Source organism: Somniosus microcephalus, chromosome 7 (genome assembly GCF_052327205.1).
Source record: "Somniosus microcephalus isolate GS21.2 chromosome 7, FLI_Smic_1.0, whole genome shotgun sequence".
Lineage (NCBI taxonomy): Eukaryota > Metazoa > Chordata > Chondrichthyes > Squaliformes > Somniosidae > Somniosus > Somniosus microcephalus.
Window position 1 is genome coordinate 250246642 of NC_140993.1, and position 26536 is coordinate 250273177.

Genomic DNA, 26536 nt, shown 5'->3' on the forward strand with positions numbered 1-26536 from the left:
GGGTCACAGTCTCAGAATAAGGGGTCGGCCATTTAGGACTGAGATGAGGAGAAATTTCTTCACTCAGAGGGTGGTGAATTTTTGGAATTCTCTACCCCAGAGGGCTGTGGAGGCTCAGTCGTTGAGTATATTCAAGGCAGAGATCGATAGATTTTTGGATATTAAGGGAATCAAGGGATATGGGGATAGTGCAGGAAAGTGGAGTTGAGATAGAAGATCAGCCATGATCTTGTTGAATGGCGGAGCAGGCTCGAGGGGCCAAATGGCCTACTGCTCTTCCTATTTCTTATGTTCCTATATTCTTATATTTTATGCCACAGTTTTATTAGTGACTATTTTAATTGGTTATTTTTACAAAGATGTTTCAGATGGTCTCGGTGTAGATATTTGCTGAGACTAGTGGTGGGTCACCTTAATTTCAATGCAATTTTTAAAAAAATTACACCTTTTCTTCCCATTCTTTCTCTGGTTATGTATGCTGCAATCAATGTCATAGTATGTGTGTTGCTTTATTTTGTAACAGATCTACCAACCTTTGAATAATTTTGAATTGTAACTGATGAAAACCACCACAGATGTACACTACTTCTTATTGAACTGGGCAGTCTGTATGTTTTTAGAAATGTCTGAAGTACATGTCATGTCTCTCGGAAGCACCTACCAATCCACTATAAAAAGTGTTGGATTTAGGTTTTTCCAGGAAGTCCAAAAATCAAAAGTTCTCTCTCTATCATTTTTCTTCCCCCTCCAGTTCTATAACGTTCCCCTCCTCTCCTGAACGTAGCGACTCGTGCTAGAGTTATATGTCCACAGGCAGCAGCAACCCTTCTATACAGGGTGTCAGGGCCAGCCTCACTCGGAAATTCCAAATGTAACGGTGCAGAGCAAATAGCAGCTGTCGGATGTGAATTTTAAAACAACTGAACAAAGTTTATTTACAACAGCATAGGCGGTTTCTCCCTAATATCAGTCCAGATGCAGACAAGAATTCTAGACTCGCCCCGGTGAACTGTGAGAGGGGTTGCTTTGTCCTGCAGTAGTCCCCCCTCCCAATTTAGCAGACATCCTTCTGTGAGGAGGGCAGGCAGATTCCAGCCTAACGACCTAGGCGAGGGTTTTTTTTTTCCTGCCGTACCTCTGCCAGTTACAGGTGAGGACTCTGCGTGAGTCTGAGCCCATGAGACAATTCCGTTGCCCTGGACCCTATTGTCTGGAGCCGCTTTCACGGAGAGGAGTAGAACCACTCTGGTGGTGCATGCCCAGTTCTGTATTGCAAAGCAACGAGTAGCCTTTCTCTTGTTTAAGCCTGAATATTGAATGTCAACCATTGAAGCCATTACAGCCAAGTCTAAACTTGTCCACGAGCAGTGTCCACACATATGCACTTCCAGCAGTGGTCACTACGTAGGGAGCAGGGATCCTTGCATTTTTATTTCTTTGCACTAGTCTGGGGAGATAAGGCCGTTTGTAGGCTCCTCCATTGTCACCAGGTGAGAACAGCTAACTTGGCACCAACTGGTGATTGAACCTGAGAACCTCCTAATTTATATAACTCATCAAGATACAACAGTTTGTACTTACCTACTGAGCTCTTGGTCAAATAAATTCTACCATATTTTCACTAACTCAATTCCAAAATGACAAAATCAACAAAATTCTATCAGTTACCGCCGCCCCTCCACCCCCACCCCCCCCCCCCCCACTTTTTTTGCTTGGATTGAATAATACTCTTTCTGATTTGCACAGTTCTACAACTATTTTAATACCCTGAGCTTCAACAGTTAATGTTTTCATTGAATACATTCTATAAATTGGTGGTCAATACCTTGAGTTCTATTCCCTGCTTCTCCCTCCCAAAAATCATCATAATAAACATAAGGCTTGATGTAAATGGGCCCAACTGTGCTCAATTGGAATTTTCCCTGGACACTGGGGATCAAAAGAAAAACTTTGACATTTAAATGATTTGGTAGTGGCTGCAGCCTAAGGGTACATGCATGTGTCTTTACTGACTATTCCAGGTGTTGACCACAGGAGGAATGGAGACACTTGTGCAAAGTAACCAACTTTGCTTCCAACTCTGTGTTTGGGGTCTATTTTAGACCATTTAAAAAAATCGTTTCTAGAATTCTGTCTGGTCTGAATCCAATGGATTTGTTCCCTCAAAATTGTTAAAAACATAAATACTGCTTTTGTTTCCAAAACTCGGCTGCCCGTGTCCTAACTCGCACCAAGTCCCGTTCACCCATCACCCCTGTGCTCGCTGGCCTACATTTGCCCCCGGTTAAACAATGCCTCGATTCAAAATTCTCATCCTTGTTTTCAAATCCCTCCATGGCCTCGCCCCTCCCTATCTCTGTAATCGCCTTCAGCCCCCACCCACCCCCGAGATATCTGCGCTCCTCTAATTCTGCCCTCTTGAGCATCCCTGATTATAATTGCTCAACCAGTGGTGGCCGTGCCTTCTGTTGCCTAGGCCCTAAGCTCTGGAATTCCCTGCCTAAACCTGTCTGCCTCTCTACCTCTCTTTCCTCCTTTAAGACGCTCCTTAAAACCTACCTCTTTGGCCAAGCTTTTGGTCACCTGCCCTAATTTCTCCTTATGTGGCTCGGTGTCAAATTTTTTGTCTTATAACACTCCTGTGAAGTGCCTTGGGATGTTTTACTATGTTAAAGGCGCTATATAAATACAAGTTGTTGTTGTTGAACTATTGTTTATTTTCCATAAACAGTGTCTCACAAACATTTCTTTCCTCTAGGGAGAAAGTGGTAATCCAGGTTTGCCAGGGAGTGATGGACACCGTGGACCATTGGTAGGACTACAGCAACACTCATTCCTAACTGCTTAATTCTTCATTTGCTTTTTTTGTTCTCCCCTTCACTCCCTCCTCCGCTGTCTTGCAGGTAGTGATTACTTTTGTAACACTGGTGTCAGCAGCTCTCCAGTACCTTGCCTAAATGGTCATTCTTCATGTTTGTGCCTATATAGTGTCAGAGGGCTAGTTGATTATGCCACCAAATTTTATCATGTATTAAAGCAACTTCCACACACATACTCTTCAGCAGGAGTCACTGGATAGCAATCAAAAGCAGAAACTTTGACTGATTTGTCTCTAGCCCAAGCTAATCGTCCCCCTTAATTACTGTTCCACTTGGGATCAGCTATCTCAGCACAGAACAGGAATAAAACCGGGACTTTTTTCTTATCTCTACGGTTTGTTACAATACTGGGTGGTGCATTTACGCAATGGACCATCACAGGAGGAGAAATTTGATTTCTGATTTATATCTTACCACTGCATTCGTAAGCTGCTAGTCTTATTCCTGAATGGAGTTTGGTAAAAGGGTTAGATGTAAATCCATTAGTTAGATTATGAAACTGACAATTTAAAATGTCAACACAGACAACAACCCATCTTAAAAACTCTTAATCGGGATTTAAATTGTGCTCTTAGCTGCATTTATCATTTCAATCCCTAGTTGGAAATTTGTTTTTCTTTAAATTTTAAAACTCCTTTTTTTCAGTTAGCAGCAGAGAATCTATAATGAGAGAAAGAAGTTTTAAATCATTTCTTTAAAAATATACTAATAGCAAATAAGGGATTTGAGCCCAGACAGGGAGCTGAAGTCCTTAGTCCAGGACATTACAGCAACTTAACCATGTCTTCTTGATTTACCTCATCGCTTTCCCTCCCCCACCCCCCAAGATTGACAATCATGCATTGTAGGCCTGGGCCTACACCTGTGCCCTCAGGGAAAAATAAAATAGATAGACAACATTATTACCTGATCATCAGTTTATATTTTATATGGTCTTATACATGTATTGTCACAATAATTCTCTCAGGACTGAACGATAATGATGAAAGAGGACCCAAATGATCGAATGAACTGCATGTGCTGAATTATCTATTCTTGCTTCTACATGTGTCAATCCTATGTTCTTGTGATGGTGTCATAATGCAGATCATTCCATGCTGCTAAGCAAATTTGTCATAATTGATCGTTTTACATTGCTAATTTAACTGAGCAAATAACTTGTCTTGGCTACTACCCTAAAGGCACAACATTAAAGTAAGTATACAATTATCAAGTTTGAAGTTGTGTTTTGAGTATTCCACAGAATGAGTTATCTGTAATTTGAACTGGCCTTTTTTATTTCTTTCAGTCTAAAGGTTTCGCAGATGTTTGTGGTATCAATGAGATATTCTAGTTGCTATCGTATAAAATAATTTTTTTCTACTTTTACATAATTGTTTTTTTGGAGCTGCTTGTTGGCACAATGAAATTTATGGACTGAAATAATTAATGATTGATGTTGTACGATAGAAAACAATGTAAGCCATATGCCCCATTTTAGGGGCTCTGTTAGGTAGTAATTGTCTGAAATTGGCATTTAATAATTATTTTAAAGTTTCCACGATAAGGTTATCACACATGATTCTACAAGTTTGCAGAGTTGGTGACATATATGTTGATGTACTGCAAGTGTACCAGAGCTCAGTGTTCGTTCATATCACTTGGATGACATAGAGTAAGGGATCCCAATGCAATGAGTCCGCTCGAGATCAATGGCAGTGTGTTAATAATGAGCAGATCAATGGGACATATTTTTTCCCCAATTTCTGTTAAGTAATTCCTACTCTACCTGGCCTCTGATGTTGCCACTCTTCAATCATCCGCTAGGGTTGTGCTTTCCCTTCTATTGGAGAAGCTCCACTAACTGTTGTGTGTTCTTCCTTCTAATGGGGAAGGTCTGTGTGTTGGTTTGCAGAATCTTGGGTGCCCTGCCACTTCCCATTATGAATTTGTATAGGTTAGCTGTGGAAGGGCAGGTCATTAAGGGGAAAGGGATCTCTTCAACTGATAACTGCACTGTTGTCTGTACATAGCACATGGTCCTGACAAAAGGAGCAAATGGGAGCAGAAAATCATAACACGCAAAAGGTTCATCTGGTCTTTTTTATGACAGACTTAACATTTAATTTCCTGTAAATGGAAAAACAAGCATTTGGGCCCTTTTAACTACAATAAACGATTGTCAAAGGCTTAACATCCAACATATTTGAATAGGAAGCTCAGAGAATTAATGTGAGTAAATATCTCATTTCTACTTAACATTGAAATTACTTACTTCAATAAGATAAATAACTCATAATGAGAACACTATTCTCTGTCTCGTATTCTGAATAGTAACAGTGTTTACTTTCACACACGCTATTTAAACTGAATGGTGAACTTGGACTCCAGACGAGTAATTTTACAAAATTACACTCCTGGCAGGGAGTGTTGCCGACCTGGAGTGTCTATTGGGATTTTAGGTGCACAGTCCCCACAATCTTCCGTCTACAGGCAGAAAATTGGGTGAACACACATCCGAATACCAACTATGTACTATTCACAGGCACAGCTCCCTGGCAGGATTGCGATTTCAGAAAATTGTTTCTCATCTCATATATATGTTTGTATTCTCATATAAGCACTTCTGATGTCAAATTTTAAAAAGAAGGAAAGGACTTGCATTTATGTAGCACCTTTCACAACCTCAGGACATCCCAAAGTGCTTTACAGCTAATTAAGTACTTTTGAAGTGTAGTCACTATTATAATGTAGGAAACATGGCAGCCAATTTGCGCATGTCAAGGTCCCAGCGTCGACGGGGGAGAGAGAGAGCGGGCAGGGTGCAGCCGGTGTTCAGGCGCCGAGCAGCGTCGGAGAGAGGGAGAGAGAGATGCGCAGAAACCCGCGAGGCGCCGCCATTGCCATGAGGACTGCCGAGTGCGGCGTTGGCAGCAGCGGGGGAGGAAGGAAAGCGCGGGATACGCCATTTTAAGCCATTGGGAGACGCCATTTTAAACCACACCCAAAATGCCGAAGAGTGGCAGTATCACCGCATTTGACAATGAAGTCGAAGATTGGACTACATATGTCGAGCGAATAGAGGTGTACTGCAAGGCAAATGAGGTGTCAGATGACAAGAAAGCGTCGGTATTGTTAAATTTAATGGGTGCAAAGACGTATGGGTTATTACGAAATCTACTAACCCCAACGAATCCAATGGAAAAGAGTTTTGAAGACATAGTAACGATACTAAAGGAACATTTAAACCCCACACCACTGCTGATAGCAGAAAGATTCAAGTTTCACAAACGGAACCAGCATAAGGATGAAAGCAATGCTGATTATTTAACAGAACTGCGCAAACTATCGAAACACTGCCAGTTTGGAGCGGGACCGGCAGATACCTGAAGGGACAAGTTTGTATGTGGGCTTCAAAGTGAAGGAACCCAGAAACGGCTTTTATCTGAAAAGGACCTTACGCTGGAAAAGGCTTTCAGCATTGCGGTATCATATGAAGCAGCAGCACGGGGCGCTGCAGAGATACAACAGAGACCGCAAGAATATGGCACAAACTAAATGTCATATGGAACAGAGAAGTGCTATCGCTGCGGCAGAACAACACACAACCAGAATGATTGCTGGTTCAAAGACAAAGTGTGCAGACCGTGTGGAAAAGTAGGACACATAGCACGAGTCTGCAGGTCGGGAAAGAAAACCAGCAATAAGAAACCTACCAAAGGAAAGTACAAGAAGGTGCATAAGATGACGGAGAATAGTTCAGACGAACAAAAGAGTGATAACGACTCCGAAAGCAGGGAACTGAGTTGTCTGAAACTACATAATGTGATCACAACGGAGGATCACCGAACCATTTGGGTCACTCTCAAGATAGCAGGAGTCCAGGTAAAGATGGAATTGGACACAGGATTAGCCCTAACAGTCATAAACCGACGGGACTACGAGCGGCTATTCTCACACATACCCTTGAGAGACACAAAAATTATTTTCAAGACGTACACGGGGCAAAAAGTCTACCCCAAAGGAAAAATAAGGGTGACCGTTATATATAACGGTAAGGAAACACCAAAACTAGACCTGTATGTATTGCAAGATGGAGGACCACCATTACTGGGACGTGAATGGATCCGGAAAATACAACTGGATTGGCATTCCATACAGGCACTGACTGTGGCTGACAAAAAGGATGACGACGTCACACCTGGGCGACTGTCAAAGATCCTAACTGACACGAAAGAAGTGTTCCAGCAAGGACTCGGAACACTAAAAGGCATGACAGCAACGATTAAAATTGAAGAAAACGCAAGCCCAAAATTTTTTAAGGCCAGACCTCTACCTTATGCGATCCACCCAGCCGTCGAAGCAGAGCTGGAGAGTCTGGAACGTTCAGGTGTACTGTCCAAGGTAGAATGGAGCGAGTGGGCTACACCCATCGTCCCTGTGATGAAAAAGTCGTTGAGCAGCACGCCTGGGGAACCAAGGAAGGTTCGCATCTGTGGGGACTTTAAGGTAACAGTGAACCCGATCCTTCACACCGTACAATATCCACTTCCACGGATTGAAGATATTTTCGCCTCGCTATCTGGAGGGAAACGCTTCACTAAGATTGATCTGGCCCAGGCGTATCTGCAAATGGAAGTAGAAGAAGCATCAAAAAAATACCTCACAATCAATACCCATAAAGGTCTCTATCAATACAACCGGCTGGTATTCGGGGTAGCATCAGCTCCGGCTATTTGGCAGAGGGCAATGGAACAAGTCCTGCAAGGGATCCCAGGGACCCAGTGTTATTTGGACGACATCCTGGTCACGGGCGAAAATGACAGTGATCACCTTGCCAACCTGGAGCAGGTGCTCACTAGATTGCAGGAATATGGGCTCCGAGCTAACCGCCCCAAATGCGAGTTTTTTAGAAAACAGATCTCGTATTGTGGCCACGTTATCGATAAAGAGGGGTTACATAAGTCCCCAGAGAAGATTGAGGCTGTAGTCAAGGCTCCAGCACCGGAAAATGTGTCACAACTGAGGTCGTTCCTCGGGCTAGTAAACTACTACCATAAGTTCTTGCCAAATTTGTCTACAATACTACACCCACTGAACACCCTACTGCAAACGGGGGTGCCATGGAAGTGGAGTGACGAATGTAGACGAGCTTTCCAGAAGATCAAAACACTAATCACATCGAAAGAGGTATTGGCCCATTACAACCCAGCATTACCAATTCGGTTGGCATGTGATGCGTCAGGAGCGGTGCTGTCGCACAAATTCTCGGACGGCTCAGGGAGGCCAATAGCCTTTGTGTCACGATCACTAACCTCAGCCGAGCGTAACTACGCCCAGATTGACAGGGAGGCCCTCAGCCTAGTGTGGGGAGTGAAAAAGTTCAATCACTATCTGCACGGGCAGAAATTCACCTTGCTGACTGATCACCTGCCTCTTGTCTCCATTTTTAATCCGAAGAAGGGCGTTCCGGTGATGACTGCGCAACGACTACAAAAATGGTCACTTTTTCTAGGGGCGCACCACTATGAGATTGAATATAAGGGCACGAAACAGCATGGAAATGCTGATGGGCTATCACGCCTGCCACTGCCTACTGCGGAGGAAGCACCAGCAGTGGATCCTGTCGCAATATTCCATTCGACTATAGTTGAATACCTACCGGTAACTAACGCTTGTATCGAAAAGGAAACCCGAAATGACCCGACACTGTCTCGGGTATATGATTTGACGGTGAAGGGATGGCCAGCATTTGGTGACTCACTGTTGCCAGCATTCTCGACAAGGAGAGAACAGCTGTCAGTGTGCCGGGGGACCTTGATGTGTGGATCCCGAGTGGTAATTCCACCCAAGTTAACGGATAGAGTGCTCAATGAGCTTCATGAGGGTCATCTGGGAGGGGTAAAAATGAAAAGCCTAGCCAGGGCTTATGTGTGGTGGCCGGGAATCGATAAACAAATCGAGGACCTGACCAAGAGGTGCTCAGGATGCCAGAAAGTCCAAAATGCACCACCACAGGCCCCTCTACACCCATGGGAGTGGCCCTCATCTCCATGGCAATGGGTGCATATTGATTTTGCTGGTCCATTCATGGACTCAATGTTTTTAATAGCCGTGGATGCGCACTCGAAATGGCCTGAGGTCATCAAAATGTCCTCCACCACCACGGAGAAAACTATTGCAGTCCTACGGACCATTTTTGCCAGGAATGGCTTGCCGGAACAGATTTGCTCCGACAACGGACCACAGTTTGTGTCCGAAGAGTTCCGGAGATTCTTGAAAAAGAATGGGGTAAGGCATTACACATCCGCCCCGTATCATCCAGCCACAAATGGATTGGCTGAGAGGTTCGTACAAACCTTTAAGAAGGCAATAAAGGCTATGTACAATGACAACATTCTGCTGCAGCACAAGGTGGACAATTTCCTGTTCGCCTACTGGAATGCGACACATGCAGTCACCAACCAGGCCCCAGCCATGATGTTCTTTAACCGAAGGTTAAGATCTCGCCTGGATTTGCTCAGACCAAACGTACGAAGAGATGTTGAGAGTAAGCAATTCCAGCACATCCATGAGAAGCCAACAAGGAGCTTCAATGTAGGGCAGCCAGTCTTGGCCCGCGACTACCGAACAGAAAAATGGCAGCCAGGAACGATATGCACATGGCAGGGCCCACGAATGTACACAGTGGACGTTGGGGAGAGCATCGTGAGACGCCATGCTGACCAGATCCTAGAGTCACAGGAACAAGTCAACCCCATGCCTCGCCCATACGTACCTGGTGATGAACCCGATGTACAGGTCGCATCTACCCCAGAAACAGCATCGAAAGCTGATGAACCAACCGACGACAGGGGGCCAGAATCGCCTCCGCACCAAGAGCAAGACACTCGGGAAAGGCGCTATCCAGAAAGGATCAGGAGGCCTCCCCAAAGACTGAATATATAAATAGACTATTTTCAGCTAATGTTGCATGTTAAAAGTGATCATTGTAATTAGTTTGATATTTAATTGTTAAATGAGTGTTATGGTACTGTTAATCTAAAAGGGGAGGAATTGTAATGTATGTACCTTTTTAAGGGGGGAAACTAGTTTTTACAGCTCATGTATACTGTAGTACCGGCAGTGACCACACCTGTATATAGCACTGAGTAGTAATCTGTACAGTCAGTTCAACTGTGAGCCACGTTGAGTCAACACCTGTTGTACCGTTTCTGCTGCAGCCTGTATCTTATACCCAGACACAACAATTATAAATAGAATTAGCCCTGAGCCCTCACTGTGCAACTTCCATTTCCCGGAACACATAGACCAGAACCTCAACTGCTTGCCATCACTTTTGTTTAATGACACCACAAGAGGACATTCGATAATTTACAGCACAATAAAAGGCCCATGTGACTACCCTTGTGACTATTTGTGTGTTAATTTCCTCTTACGGGTGCTTCCCCTGTGGCTTCAGCAGAGGTAGAGGCACCTTGCTCACTTTGATGCTGCGCCTGCTTAGATGCCTTTGGCGGGCATACTCTGGGTTTGCGAGCCTGAGAGGGCTCCTCCACAGTCTGCTCTTCCTGCGGCTGTGCAGCGGCTGAGACAGCCATCTCAGTTTGGTGTGGAATGTGGGGCTCTGACCGAGGGCTCCGCAGTGGAATGGTCGTGTGAGCGCTTGGAGAGGATCCCACACTTCCTTGTTGTCTGCCACCAACATCCCTCTCATGGGTCAGCCACACTTCAGTGCTAGCAAGTGGCTGGAGAGCATCTTGCTGCACACCAGGGGGACCATGAGGGCCGTCTCTGTACTGGCAGTCCTCATAAGAAGGACTGTCATGAATCTTACCATTCATGTAGAAATGACTCATGAGATAACACTGGGCGGCCAGCTGGTGGCGCCGTCCAAGGAAAGTATAAATACTCGGGCATGGGCCCAGCTTGCTCAGGATGTTTCTGTAACCAGGAACTAGTGATGTAACTAGAAACTCATGGTTGTGAAACAGTTGATTAAAGCCTTGTTTTATACTCAAACCAAGTGCTTAGTAGTTTTCTTACGTCAATTTAATCAACTGTGTATCGGATCCACGCTCTGAGTGATTTCGGGAACAGCCAGCTACGACTTCAACTGTAGAAGGGAACTCCGACGTAGTAATCAATCCATCATGGACAAACTATTCAGACCCGCCTGTCTTGACCTGGACGCGAATTCACCTACAACTGCTAAGGTATGGAAACACTGGTATCGTACCTCCAGCAACATCCTCAGGGTGTGTGGTGAAAATGTTCCTGATAAATTAGAGATAATTGCCAATTATGTATTTCCTCATGTGTTTGACTATATCGAAGACTGTGTAGTCTATGACTCCGCTATCCTAATTTTACAGCGACTATATGTTAAGGCCCCAAATGAAATTTTTGCTCGGCATCTACTGGCCACAACTCGACAACAACCCGGGGAAATCACTTGACTAATTCCTTCAAAAGCTTCGCAGGCTCAGCAAGGATTGTAATCTTAAAGCTGTCACAGCTGAGCAGTACCAGGAGGAGTTAATTCGTGATTCCTTTATTAATGGGATTGCATCTCCCTTCATACACCAGCGTCTGTTGGAGAATAAAACCCTCGAGTTACAGGCTGCCTATGACCAGGCATGTTCTCTGGACTTAGCAAAGAGGAATGCAGATACCTATCTTTTACCACGTGCACGGGCTGCTGCTATCACTTTTAGTGACTCCTTCGATAGGCCTCGGGTGGAAGCCCTCACTGACGATGACCCTGCCCTAGCGGCATCTTGGCAATCTGGAAGGAAGTGTTTCTTCTGTGGAGGTGCATTCCACTATAGGAAATTTTGTCCTACTCATAACGCAACCTGCAATCATTGCAGTAAGAAAGGTCACTTTTCTAAGGTATGCCAGTCAAGAGCCTCTGTTAGTAAGAAAGGCCACTTTTCTAAAGTCGAGAGCCCCTGTTAGTTTTGCAGCTGCTATCTATAAAACTGCTCCTCCCCCAAGAGCCACTACTAAGGTTACAGCTGTTTACTATAAAACTGCTCCTCCCCCAAGAGCCACTACTAAGGTTACAGCTGTCAAGGGTAAAACTGCTCCTCCTCCCATCACAGCTGTTTTTCTCAAGTCTGTCCCATGCAGCCACAAAGGTTTCGGTAAATGGACACATTTTGAGTGCACTAATCGACTCATGCAGCTCTGACAGCTTCATTAGTGAGCGGGCTGTCATTAAGTTAAAACTGAATATTTACTCCTCGGACAGAGAAATTACAATGGCTCTGACGACACTGACCACCAACTGGTCCGGCTTTTGTCTTGTCGACCTTATTCTCAATGGCCGCACTTATTTCTCCACCCGGTTCGGGGTGCTCAAAAACCTATGCAGTGATGTGCTCCTGGGACAGGATTTCCAGAAACAACACAAAAGACTCACTTTCAAGTTTGGAGGGTCAAAGCCAGAGCTTACTATTTCCAAAGTGCCGTTTTGTGTGCTTTCAGCAGCTTTGCTCGACAAGCCCTCCTTGTTTGCCAATCTTTCCCCCTGATGTAAGCCCATGTTCACTAACTCACGATGTTTCAGCCAAGATGATCTATCCTTTATCGAGGCAGAGATCTCTCGCCTGCTAGCTGACGGTATCATTGAGCCATGTTCATCTCCCTGGCAGGCTCAAGTCGTCCTTGTTAAAAAATCCTCTGAAGCAACACAAGAAATGTCTTTGCATCGATTACTCGCAAACTATTAACCAGTATACTGACCTGGATGCCTACCCACTACCACGCATCAATGAAATGGTCAATAACCTTACCAACTACAAGGTATTTTCAACTTTTGACTTAAAGAGCACACACCATCAAGTACTGTTAAAAGACTCTGACAAAAAGTATACGGCCTTTAAGGCCAATGGTCGGCTTTGCCAGTTTTGTCGCCTTCCATTTGGGGTCACCAATGGGGTGGCCGTCTTTCAATGGGCAATGGATAGCCCAGTCAAACAGGAGAACTTAACGGGCACATTTCCATATCTGGATAATATCACCATTGCTGGTCATGACCAGAAGGAGCATGATGCCAACCTCCAGGAATTTTTTGACATTCTCCGTCGTCGCAACTTAACCTTAAATGAGTCCAAATCTGTGAAATCAGTACCATCAGTCAACATCCTTGGCTACTGGGTGGGTAATGGTGTCATCAAACTGGATCTGGAGCGACTTCATCCGCTTCAGGAGCTCCCTCCTCCTACGAATCTCGGCTCTCTTCGTCGGGCACTCGGCATGTTCGCCTATTATGCGAAGTGGATACCCCACTTCTCCGACAAGGTCCAGCCCCTGCTTCACACAAAGTCATTTCCGTTGGAGGCAATGGCAGCTTTCAACCTCCTCAAGCGACAACTGGAGAAAGCCACGCTTCGTTCTATTGATGAAAATCTCCCTTCGTGGTTGAGTGCAATGCATCGGAGGTGGCAATCTCGGCTACCTTGAATCAAGGTGGTCGACCCATTGCATTTCTGTCCAGAACTTTGCAGGGTAGCAAGCTCCATTATCCTCCTGTTCAGAAGGAGGCTACGGCTATCATCAAAGCAGTACGTAAATGGAGTCATTTTCTCGCTCATCGCCATTTCACGCTTATAACCGATCAGCGCGCCGTGGCCTTTATGCTGGATAACCGGAAACACACTAAGATCAAGAATAACAAAATACAGCTCTGGAGGATGGAATTGGCCACCTTTGGCTACACCATACATTATCGACCCGGCAAAGAGAATGTGGCCCCGGATACCCTCAGGCGTGCATTCTGCTCTTCTATGTCAACTTCGACTCTTGCAGATCTTCATACTGACTTATGCCATCCTGGCGTTACCCGTATGTTGCAGTTTGTGCGATCTAAAAATCTCCCATTTTCTACAGAAGACGTGAAAAGAACATGCTCCACTTGTAGAATTTATGTGGAATTAAAACTGCAATTCTTCCGTCCTTCGGATGGCTCGCTCATACATGCTATACAGCCTATGCAGCGACTCAGCATTGACTTTAAAGGGCCATTGCCTTCCTCAACGCGAAACAACTACTTGCTTACTATGGTGGACGAATATTCACGCTTTCCCTTTGCTTTCCTCTGTCCCAATATGTTTACTTCCACAGTGATCAAATGCCTCGATCAGGTCTTTTCCCTTTGCGGTATGGCCAATTTCATCCACTCTGATTGGGGTCCCTCCTTCATGTCAAGCGAACTCAAAAGTTATCTTTCCCAACGGGGAATCGCCACAAGTAAAACAACACCATATCATCCCATCAGTAACGGACAGGTTAAGAGATACAACGCTATCATTTGGAACATTGTTCGTCTTGCACGGAGGTCACGCAACCTACCAGACCAGCAGTGGGAAACTATGCTTCCTGACATGTTGCATTCCATCAGGTCTCTTCTTTCTACGTCCACGAACGTTACTGCCCACGAACGATTCTTCGCGTTCCAGCGTCGCTCCACTCATGGGACGTCCCTACCATCATGGTTGGCAGTTCCCAGCCCCGTGCTGCTCCGAAGATTCGTTCGATCTTCCAAGAATGATCCCCTCGTCAACAAGGTGGAACTAACAGACGTTAATCCCACATACGTGTACGTGCGGTACCCTGATGGCCGGGAGTCCACCGTTTCACTCCGAGATCTGGCTCCCTGTCCAATCGGTCCCACGGACCCCACCGATAGAGGGATCCATATTAATGATGCCGATAGTCTGCGCTCCTTTGAGGATGACGCCCTACCCAGGACATCAAGGGATCTGCCGGCTACTCCGCCGAATCAACTCAAATCAAATCAAATCAACTTTTATTGTCATTGTTAGTGCACAAGTGCAGTACAACGAAATGTAGGCTTGCGGCTCCCGAGAGTGTACAATTTGGATTAGGACACTTAAACATTTCAACATACATTTGTACATATATATTAGCATAAATATGACCATAATAAAGTGCATCGGCAGATGTGCAGGCTTTAGTGTTTATTTGTGGAGTTCAGTAGGATGACAGCCCTGGGAAAGAAGCTGTTCCTAAATCTGGTCGTACGGGTGCGAATGCATCTGTAGCGTCTTCCAGATGGTAGGAGGGCGAACAGACTGTGGCTGGGGTGGGTAGGGTCTTTGATGATGGACCGTGCCCTCCGTAGGCAGCGTTTCTGATATATATGTTCTATGGTCGGTAGCCGGGTGCCGGTAATGCGTTGGGCAGTTTTGACTACCCGCTGCAGGGCTTTCCGGTCGTGGGAGCTACAGCTGCTGTACCATACCGTGATACAGTTTGTCAGGATGCTCTCTATAGTGCAGCGGTAGAAGTTAGAGAGGATCGGGGGTGACAGATTACATCCCTTCAGCCTCCTCAAGAAATATAGGCGCTGCTGGGCCTTCTACACCAGAGAGGAGGTGTTGAGGGACCAGGAGAGGTCTTCCGTGATGTGGACTCCGAGGAACTTAAAGCTGGCCACCCTTTCCACCTCCGCCCCATTGATGTGGATGGGGGTGTGACTTCCGCCTTTGGACTTCCTGAAGTCCACGATTATTTCCTTTGTTTTCTTGGTGTTAAGGGCCAGGTTGTTGTCGGCGCACCACTTCACGAGATGCTGGACCTCCTCCCTGTAGGCTGACTCATCGTTGTTGGTGATCTGGCCTACTACCGTGGTGTCATCTGCAAACTTGATGATGGTGTTGGAACCATTGACAGCCACACAGTCGTGGGTGAAGAGGGAGTAGAGGAGGGGGCTCAGCACACATCCTTGTGGGGCCCCCGTGTTCAGGGTCGGGGGGGGGAGGTGTGGTTGCCTAATTTGACAGACTGGGGTCTGTTTGTTAGGAAGTCCAGGGTCCAGTTGCAGAGGGAAGTGTTCAGGCCAAGAGTTTGGAGTTTGGTGGCCAGCTTGTTGGGGACGATAGTGTTGAATGCTGAGCTGTAGTCTATAAACAACATTCTGATGTAGGTCTCCTTACCATCTAGGTGATTCAGTGCCGAGTGTAGAGCAGTTGTGATTGCATCCTCCGTTGATCTGTTTGCCCGATAGGCAAACTGGTGTTGGTCAAGGGAGGCAGGAACACTGGCTTTGATGTGGGCTAAGACCAGCCTCTCGAAACACTTCATTATGATGGGTGTGAGTGCGACAGGTCGATAGTCGTTCAGGCACGTCACAGCCGCTTGTTTAGGCACAGGAATGATGGTGGCGGTCTTGAAGCAGGTAGGGACTACTGCCTGGGCCAATGACAGGTTGAAGATGAAGGAGCAGAACGCTCCCCACGGGATGGCCACCCGAAGCCAGGACACCGGACGATCACCAGCTACCAAGCAAGATGAAGCCAGCTCTGCGCCTGTGGGGACCCGCACCCGGAGTCACGATCTCCCCAGTTCCTCTCAGATCGATCAAGGCAACACGCGCCCTGTCAACCTACCTGTACGAACCAAGCGACCCAGGGACCAAGACACAGTCCGAGGAGACGTGCCTTCCGGCCACAAACAGAAATCGAAACGACTGCGGCTCTTCGTGGTCCGTCATATCCGCTAGAAGGAAGCCGTCGGACTTCCAAATTCAGGCGGGAAGAATGTCATGAATCTTACCATTCATGTAGAAATGACTCATGAGATAACACTGGGCGGCCAGCTGGTGGCGCCGTCCAAGGAAAGTATAAATACTCAGGATGTTTTTGTAACCAGGAAGTAGTGATGCAACTAGAAACTCATGGTTGTGAAACAGTTGATTAAAGCCTTGTTTTATACTCAAACCAAGTGCTCAGTAGTTTTCTTACATCAAGGACTTACATGAAGCTCTGGTGTCTCTCCTCAATAGATGCCCATCTCTTCTCATTGCAGACAATCTATTTTGAAGAGTCACCATGTTTTCGTTAGTCTGACGACTTATGTCCTCCATGGCGGTTGCCACCCACTCCATGGCGGAACGTTCATGCGCCATTGCCTCCACAAAGGCAGTGCTCATGTTAGAGATGGACTCCTCCATTCTCTGCACACTCGCAGATACCCTGGATGCAAACCCTGCCAGAGACTCCTGCACTTGTTCCTGGAGTTCCAGCACCGCTCTCTTTCTGGATGGCCCCAGGGGCACAGCGGATACATGCAGCTCAGCAGAGCTAGGAGAGTCATGCAACCTCTGACGAGGACTCTCCACTGCTGTCGCTGTCTCCACCATCTGCTGATGCTCACTTGTGAGCTGTGATACACCAGGTGACAACACTACTCTATGTCGCGAAGGCCCCGCCGAGGTGTGCGGTGCTGCGCTGGTGCTGGGTGCGCTGAGTCCTAGTGACGCTGCTCCCTCTGAGGCTCCAGGTTCCTCTGAGGAGTCATCCAGCTCTTCCTCTTGGACAGTGATGAGGGGGGCTCTCGATGGTCCTGTGAGAGAATAAAGGCATAAGTTAGACATCAGATTTTCAGATAGCAGACACATCCTTTTATGCAGATGATCAGAAGTCAAGCTCTATGAGCATCATATGCCATTGCAGTCAATCATGAATTGTTAATGCGAGGGATGAAAATGCATTCTGTCACCAGCTTCTTCTAGTGTGTGTGTCTCTCTGTCCCCCACTTCCAGCTCCTCGCCACCTCCCATGATGTCGTGAGCAGCCTCCTCAGCGTATGTTAATGTGGCCAGGGATGGTGTGCCTTCTCCTGTCTTTGCTCTCTCCCTCTTATTGTGGGCAAGCTTTTCCTGCAAGGAGGGACACAAGTGGAGTTTCAGCGAGATTGATGGAGTGTGTGTGAAGAATCCAAAACCTAGATGCTTAGAGGGAGACCAAGATGGAGTGAGGTGGCAAGAGGAAGCTGCCTCCCTGTGCATTTAGTTGTTGTCATTGCATAACAGTGAGAGTGAGTGTGAGGGCTGCATAGTAGGATGGTGAAGTAATTCAGTACAGAGAGAGAGGTAAGGGTGCAAGGGAAGTAAAGTGGTGGGGTGTGGAGGAGCAGGCTGACAATGCAGAGTGCTGGTGATGAGAAGAGAAGGGAAGCAGATTGAAGGTAAGTGTGATGTGATTCTCACTTTTGATGTTCGCAGAAGATCATTGAAGCGTTTTCGGCACTGGACCCAGGTGCGTGTACGTAGCGTTCTTGCGCTTACCTCCTCAGCAATATCCAGCCAGGCTGCCTTTGTCTGCTGAGGAGGCTTCCTCCAGCCATCGGGAGGGAACAGAAACTCCCTGCGTCCTCTTACTCCCTGCACAAGAGCTTGCAGGGAGTCCTCAGTGAATCAGGGAGCAGCCTTGGATTTTGCAGCACTCATGGTCATCTTGGCCCATTCAAGCTGCAGCAGTAACGAGAAATGAGAGGCTGAGGCTACATGGAGCCCTTAAAAACACGTGCAGCAATGACCTCATCAGTGCAGACCAACAGACCCGCTCCCAGTCAATGCAGCAGGCAGCGTGCACGACGGGATTAATTGGTCCAATTAAATCAAAAATGGGTCATCGGGGGCAGCTGAAACCGGCAGCAGGTCCGAAACCAGGCAACCCGACTCCATCCCGCCTCCTCCATTAAAATAGAGGCCGGGGCCTCAGTTAAGCATCTCATCCAAAAGACGGCACCTCCGACAGTGCTGCACTCCCTCAGTACTGCAGTGGAATGTCCGCCTAGATTTTGTGCTCAAGTCTCGAGGGTAGGACTTGAACCCATGACCTTCTGGCTCTCAGGCAAGCATGCTACCACTGAGCCACGGCTGACACCACACTCTTCCACAATAAGTGTGCAATTTCACTTTTACATAACTATTGGATTTAAAGTGGATGTTTCCCACTTGCTCATAATTGCCATTAACTGTTCTTTGATGTCTGTTTACAATTTTTAATGGGTATAACATCAGATTATATGGTGCAGGTAGCTGAACTATGTTGGGAACTGTTTAATACAACTAAGGAAGGGTTGTTTTAATGAGGAGAAATAATATACTTTTGCTAGTGATCAGAACTTTTTGTTTTGCCTTAACGGACATCCTGAACTATCCCGAGGGAAAATAAAACACTGATTTAAAACACACAACTTGGAGCCTGATAGGATGATATTCAAAAGTGTTTTGTCTTATGAGCTATAGCTAAAGATTAAAGAAAGGAAGCATCTGAAAATGTAATCACTGTTACTTTGCTCATCTCCACTGGGGTTAAACCATAGCTTTTGCCGTAATCTGGGCTGGATATATCTATAAACCAGTATTTTGCCTTCGTTTTCAATTCCAGTTGGTTACCAAAGGTGCCGGAGGACATTTTGGACTTCCACCTGAAATGGGTGTGAAGTTGGCAGAGCGACCATGCTGTCCTCCTGAAGCCGGCATCAGGACCCGCAAAACCTTTTCAGGTTCGGCCCTCCTGCATTCGAACGTGAGCTACGGGCGCCGAATGGACATTCAGCTGCGCCACATCGCTCGTGAGCGGGCAGGAAATCAGCTAACTCCTACGCCGGGTGGGCGCAGCCTATCCAGGAGGGGGTGGAACATTCCTTTTCCTCCTGGCCACGTAAAAATCCTCCCCTAAACAAATTATAGCAGTTGGGCCATGGCCATCTATGGGACATCTGCGCTGCCCCCAACCCCGATTTTCAGCTCCCTGCATCCCGCTTTTCATGCAAGAAATGGGATGCTGTCAGTTGAAACTCGCCCTCATCCTATCTTGTACAACTCATTTATGTTTTTTTTGATGTGTTTATAGATTTGGGCCCAGAAATTGGGCTACATACCGCCACCGGAATCCTGAACAAAAATGGCTGTTGCCGCTCCAATGCCCCCCTCTGGCGTGGGACTCGGCGGCCGCCATTTTGGTGAGGGCCATAGCGCTGCCGGTAGCCGCGCTGGCCCTGGACATGCAAATATGGAGCGTGTGAAGTCAGTCGGTGAGCAACGCCGACTTAACGCCACGCTCTGCGAACTTGGACCCCTGGCGCTGAGTTCAGTGCTGGGTCCTAAGCTTGCTCTGAAAAGCGAGTGTGCAGCAGACTGCCAGAGATGCTGTCAGCACATCTTAAAGGGTTACACACATCTTTCAGGTAAGTTTGCATTTAAGCTTTTGGACTGGATTTTTTATATTTTATTGAAGTAGTGGCTTGGTGCAATAGATGTTAAAAGTTTTCAAAGTGTGCAGGGTGTGCAGGGAGTGCTGGTGGACGCTTGCAAGGCCTCGAATGGTAAAGGATTGACTCTGAGAAAACAGAAAATGCTGGAAATACTGAGCAGGTCAGGCAGCATCCGTGGAGAGAGAAACAGAGTTCATGTCCCAAGTCGAGATGCTGCCTGACCTGCTGAGTATTTCCAGCATTTTCTGCTTTTATTTCAGAATTCTAGCATCCGCTCGCAGAGGGAAGAGGAAGACACAGAAGAGGAGGAAGCAGAAAGAAGGATGCAACCCAGACAGCCCCTTTCTGGCCGGGATGGAATCATCCACCTGCTGTTATGTTAATTTTTTTTTTCAGAAGGCAATTGAGCTCCAAGCACTAAAAACTGCCTATTTTTAAATGATTTAATTTTTTTTTCATTTTAGAAGGCACATCCCCTTTAAGGGACTACAGTGCTTTCTAAAATGACAGCCTCGCTTTCAGAGCAGACTGTTCTTGCTGCAATGACGTTACGGCCACGCTACATTGGGCCTCCTGCTGAGACTACCACTATGAAAATCAACCTTGCATAGTGAGTTTAGCACTGCGCTAATGTTAATTACCAAGCAGCACCAACATACTGCTAGCGCTATAAATTTTGGTGGCTGTTAACTGCGGTGGGCCGCAGTTTTCAGCGGTTTTAATTTTCTAGGCCAGGGATTTTGTAATTCTAATCAAATCGGCATTTTGAAGATTCATCAGCAGGACCAGGCTTGCTTCCATAGGAGTAATTTTGCAAAATTGTGCTCCAGGCGGGTAGTCTTAGCTACTGGGAGCACACTTCAGGGGAGCGGGTTTTAACCCTGCCCGCCCAGCGGAAACTGGGCAGGTGGGCAGTTGAAATTGCCCAGGTTATGTGCCTGTGCTGGAGCCACTGGGAGCTAACCATTTCGGATTTTAACCTGTGCAGCTGAGCAGGCGGCGGGGATAACCACCCAAAGCCAGCATGTCGGACCCTGATGACTTCATCGGGACTCGACTGCAATTTTAATTGGACGGCCTGAGCTGCAAGCTGCTGTGGCATTCCCGCCAGGTGAAGATGTTGGGGAAGAGGGGCCAGTGGAAGCATTCACTCACTGTTTTAGTACTCTTTTGCTGAACATTTCTTCCTCTTTTTATCTTCTCTCCTTTTTTCTTTCATGTTCTCTTTCTTTCCCCCACCCTACTTTTCGTCCCCAGACCCCCATACCTTTGTCAGTGCCCCCACCTTCAGCTTTGGAATTCATCACTGTTCTTGCACCTTCTCAGTCCCAGCAAGAGAAATCATGGGAACACTATTAAGCGATAGGACGATCCTTAGTGCAAGTGAAAAGTACACGGGAGTTGCAGCTTTGATAGAGTATATTCCATTTTGTTTTATACATAGCTTATTTGGTGATGCATTATTTTTCTTGGGCTAGAAAAGCAACTTATAACATTCTATTATGATGTGTTGTGAACCTATTATTCTGCAGTCAGCTTTGGATCCTGTTTGTAAACCTTTATAATGGCTAATACTTTGAGAGTGGGATGTTCCTGGTGAATATTGATGTAGTGCCATTGCCTTTGGTCTGATTGATTCCGAATGGATAAATATGATATTTAACTAACAGTTGTAAAAATAAAAACTTGTAAATTGAGCTATTATTATATGAACACTTAAAAAAAAAAAAATAAGTTAGTTAGTGGATAAGTCGCCTGGTCCAGATGGCTCGCATCCCAGGTTGCTAAGGGAATTGGGAGAGGAGATAGCAGAAGGACTTGCCATAATTTTCCAATCTTCCCTAGATGCGGGGGAGGTGCCTGAGGATTGGAAAGTGGCAAATGTGACACCATTGTTCAAGAAAGGATGTAAGGACAATCCTAGTAACAACAGGCCGGTCAGTTTAACATCAGTGGTGGGTAAAGTTTTAGAAACAATAATCAAGGAAAAAATTAACGGGCACTTGGAGAGGTTTTCGCTAATTAAGGAGAGCCAACACGGATTTGTAAAAGGCAGATTGTATTTGACTAATTGAATTTTTTGATGAAGTAACTGGGATGATTGATGAAGGGAATGCAATGGATGTTGTCGACATGGATTTTAGGAAGGTGGTTGACAAAATACCACATAGAAGGCTGGTTAACAAAATTGAGGCTCATGGAATAGGTGGGTCAGTGGCAGCTTGGATAAGGAATTGGTTTATGGACAGAAAAAAGCGAGTTGTGGTAAATGGCTGCTTTTCAGACTGGGGGATGGTAGACAGTGGTGTACCCCAAGGGTCAGTGCTGGGGCCACTGCTTTTTTTGATATATATAAATGACCTAGATATTGGAATACAGAGTAGAATTTCGAAATTTGTCGATGACACCAAACTTGGGGGTGCAGTAAACAGTGAGGATGATACCAATCGACTGCAACAGGACATAGAAAGACTAGCAGAATGGGCAGCCAAGTGGAAGATGGAATTTAATACAGAGAAGTGTGAGTGATGCATTTTGGCAGAAGAAACAGGGAGAGGCAATATACACTTAAAGGCACAGTTTTAAAGAGTGTGCAGGGACAGAGGGACCTGGGAGTTAATGTGCATTGGTCCCTGAAGGTGGCGGGACATATTGAGAGAGTGGTTAACAAAGCATATGGGATCTTGGGCTTCATAAATAGAAGTATTGAGTACAAAAGTAGAGAAGTTATGCTGAACCTTTATAAAGCGTTGGTTAGGCCACAACTGGAGTATTGTGTCCAGTTCTGGTCACCACACTTTAGGAAGGATGTGAAGGCCCTTGAGAGGGGGCGGAGATTTACCAGAATGGTTCCGGGGATGGGGGATCTTAGCTACAAGGACAGGTTGGAGAAGCTGGATTTGTTTTCATTCGAGCAAAGGAGGTTGAGGGGTGATTTGATAGAGGTGTACAAGATTATGACTGGTTTGGATAGGCTAGACAGGGAAAGGCTGTTCCCACTAGTTGATGGTACAAGGACTAGGGGACACAGATTTAAGGTTTTGGGCAAGAGATACAGGGGGGATGTGAGGAAAAACTTTTTTACGCAGCGAGTGGTGAGGACCTGGAACTCCCTGCTGACGGAAGTGGTGGAAGCGGAGACACTCAATGTTTTCAAGGGGAGACTGGATCGGCACTTGAGGGAAATAAACGTGCAGGGCTACGGGAATAGAGCACGGGAATGGGACTGACTGGATTGCTCCACAGAGAGCTGGCATGGACTCGATGGGCTGCATTGCCTCCTTCTGTGCCGTTATGGCTCTATGACTCTAGTTAGTGCATCTGCTAAAATAGAGAATGGAGGAATTCTAATATGAATGCATTCATATGATATTGTACAGTAGAGGTGATTCTGAGATTCCACAGTCCCAGCATGAAAGCCACGTTCACAGAGAGATAGGACTACAATATTGTAGCTGAGTCAACACTGGGCATGTTGCCTGGAATTTCCATGGGGGATCTCCCGCCATAACTTTGGCAGGAGATTGGCAGAAAGCCAGAGAAATGGCATAAGCAACTCTTAATGCCATTCCTCCCACTTCTCCCAAACACCAGGCCCCATTTGCAGTGCTCCCAGATCACCCCTCCTACTCTTTCCCCCCCCCCGCCCCCCGACACTGCCCCCCAGACCCTTGCACCCCTAGGCCTTCCATACCAATGCTCCCAAACCCCAGCCTCCCCAGTTAAGTTCTTTGGAATATTTATGCAAATAATTGCTAGTACATATATTAAAAACATTGCATTCAGCATGCATATGTCACTGTTTAGTGGTTAGCCACCAGATGCGATACTTTGTTAAAGATACAAAACAGTCTTTAAAAAAGAAAGCTAGTCATTGGTCTGCAGTCTGAAGGTATGAGGTTGCCTGACCAAACAACAATTAAATGCGGATTTGAACCTGTGTTTACTTAACAACAATTAAGTTTTGTATTCTTAAATGGAGAGAGTTCCACCTTAGCTGCAGAATAATGCATTGTTCATTACATAGTATAAGATGCCAGTGTTATTATAGTATCCAATTTGAGCAATGCCATGGGAGATCTGCTAGTATGTATAAATTCATGAACCAAGAAAAGGGAATTCATGATTTTAATGACACAGGATCAGAATCAGAGGGTGGGAGTGAAATAATCAGCCGACTTGGCTCCTAATTATAGTGATAAACATTGCAAATAGAGATTGTTTAGATTAAATGAAAGCCACCTTTTATAGTCGATTTAGTTTATTTCAAATGCTCTGAATGCAGAATTCCTGTCGGTGTATAGGTTGGCAGCCTCAGAAATAAATTTGTAAGAGCCTGAGTGAAGTTAAGTCCCATTAAAACTCGGAGAGCAGGATGTAGGGGAGCTAGTTTTGGCAATATTTTTTAATTACTACAGGTTTTATTTCCTGCTCTTGTTGGTAACTTTACCTTGCAGTGTGAAAATGGGAAGATTTAGTGGAGCTGCATTTTGGCTGCCAGTTTAAGCATGAGGCATAATCTGAATTTATTAGAAGTATTCACCATAGTACATGATTAAAATCAGAAGGCAGCAGAGTAAATTGGTTTCTATGTTACCTTTTCATCAACTTTCACTCAACACCTAAAGATTCCACTGTAATCTAAGCTGCTGTTTCTGTCTACATTCGGACTGATGGGCGTGTGATGCATTTAACATGTGTTGCTGCTGCTTGTTTCTGTTCATTAGTGTTGTGCCACTTTAATGATCTGCCTACCTACCCATTTTATCATTGCAAAATTTCCATGTTCAAGACTGATGAAATTAATGCAAAACCCATAATATCAAATGAATCCCAGTCCCCCGCTGATAAACTTCATGTCAGATGATGAAGTGGTAAGATGCTCACTGAAGAATCCCATGGGCTAAAAATTGAGTAGCGCCTCAATTGAGGTGCTAACTTTAGCGCCCCGGAAAAATTAGCGCCCCCGCACCGGAAATTGAGTGGTTGCGCCCCAAGAGGGAAGCGGGGCACTACTGGAAGCGCCCCGCATCCCTCTTGGGGCGCTGTGAGTGAATATCGTGGCGCTACGTGCTGCAGCTCCACACGCTGCGGCACGTCGTGCTGCGGTATTGCAGGCCTTCCTCCCCTTCTTAAAGGGGAGGGGCCTTGTGCAGCGCGACCTGGGGCCCAGCTGGGCCCCCGGGGATCGGGAGTGCAGGCAAAAGAGCCCGGCACCCAAGAGAAGGGGGGGGTTCAGGTGGCCGGGGATGGGAGCGCAGGCAGGTGCTGGCAGGTGGCCAGCAACAAAAATGGCCGCCCCGTACCTCGTCTTTAAATTGCACCTCCCCGGCTGCAGGTACGCCACCCTGACGCTGTCGGACATAGCGTCCGGCGGTAAATCGGGGTGCTCCCGAAGATCGCAGCCGGGGCGTGAGCGAGGCGCTGCGCACACCAATGATGTTGTAGTAACCTGGGAGGTTATGAGTAACCTGATCCACCAGTAACCTGAAGCACTAAAGAATCATTTCAATCCGAAACCTAGTGAAATAGTACAGAGATGGAAATTCAATTCGAGGATTAGGAGGCCGGAAGAAAGCGTTACTAAGTATGTGGAGGAGCTTCGGAAGCTCGCACAGGACTGTAATTTTGGAAATGCGCTCACAGTCATGTTAAGGGACAGACTAGTATACGGAGTTAACCTGTGTCTGTCTCCATCTATGGCCAGCTCAAGATACCACATATGGCGACGAGAATAAAGGACGGAAGAGTTTTGGAGTATTCAGAAGAGGTGCTCGGGTTGGTTAGCAAACTAGTCGGAAAAGCACGAGGCTAGGCCGCGGGGGTTGAAACGGAGTTTGATTTTTTGGCTGAAGTGACCGGACTCCAAGGATGGCAGGAACGGTAGGCTCCGTGGTACCTTTTGACAGCAAGTCGCAGTCTTGGGAGGAGTATATTGAAATACTGAGCCATTCCTTTATGGCAAACGAGGTGGACAGTGCTGAAAAGAAAAGGGCCATTTTACTGAGTTGTGTGGGAGCGCAAACCTATACACGGATGAGGAATCTGCTGAGCCCGGAGCGGCCAGGAGAAAAATCTTTTGACGAGTTGGTGAGTCTACTAAAGAATTCATGGTAAGGAATGGAATCACACATGTCACCTCGGCTCCATGTCACCCAGCCTCAAATGGGTTAGCCGAGCGAGCCGTGCAGACTTTTAAGGAGCTCATGAGGAAGAGCTCAGGTGACACCCTGGAGACCAAGCTCAATAGAGCCTTGTTTAGTTATCGTATAACACCCCAAGCTACCACGGGGCTTTCTCCGGCTGAGTTGATGATGGGGAGAAAGTTGCGGTGCACGTTAGACCTGATACACCCAGATCTCAAAAGCAAGGTTGAGACAAAACAAACAAACCAAAAAGCGTACCATGACAAACAGACTAAAGCTCGCCATTTCGCCATAGGGAACTCTGTGTACACCCGGAACTTCGGTTATGGACCTAAATGGATACCAGGACTAATCCAGGACATTACAGGACCTGTGTCGTACTCCGTGTTACTAGGGGATGGTCGAGGGGTTTGTCGGCATGTGGATCAGCTTTTCAGCTGGCAGCAGGGGGAACTGCCTCAGATGGAACAAAGGGCAGTAGAGGAGGCTGTTCCAGGA

General features: G+C 46.4%; 1 protein-coding gene across 2 annotated transcripts in view; it reads left to right on the top strand.

The window, feature by feature from the left end:
• The window catches only part of LOC147115226 (uncharacterized), a 228720-nt gene that overhangs the window by 87056 nt on the left and 115128 nt on the right, over positions 1 to 26536 (top strand). For both annotated transcript variants that reach the window (XM_085993599.1, XM_085993600.1), the window contains exon 9: positions 2759 to 2812. In XM_085993599.1, coding sequence (XP_085849725.1) covers positions 2759 to 2812 — 54 coding nt within the window. The remainder of the gene's footprint in view (positions 1 to 2758; positions 2813 to 26536) is intronic.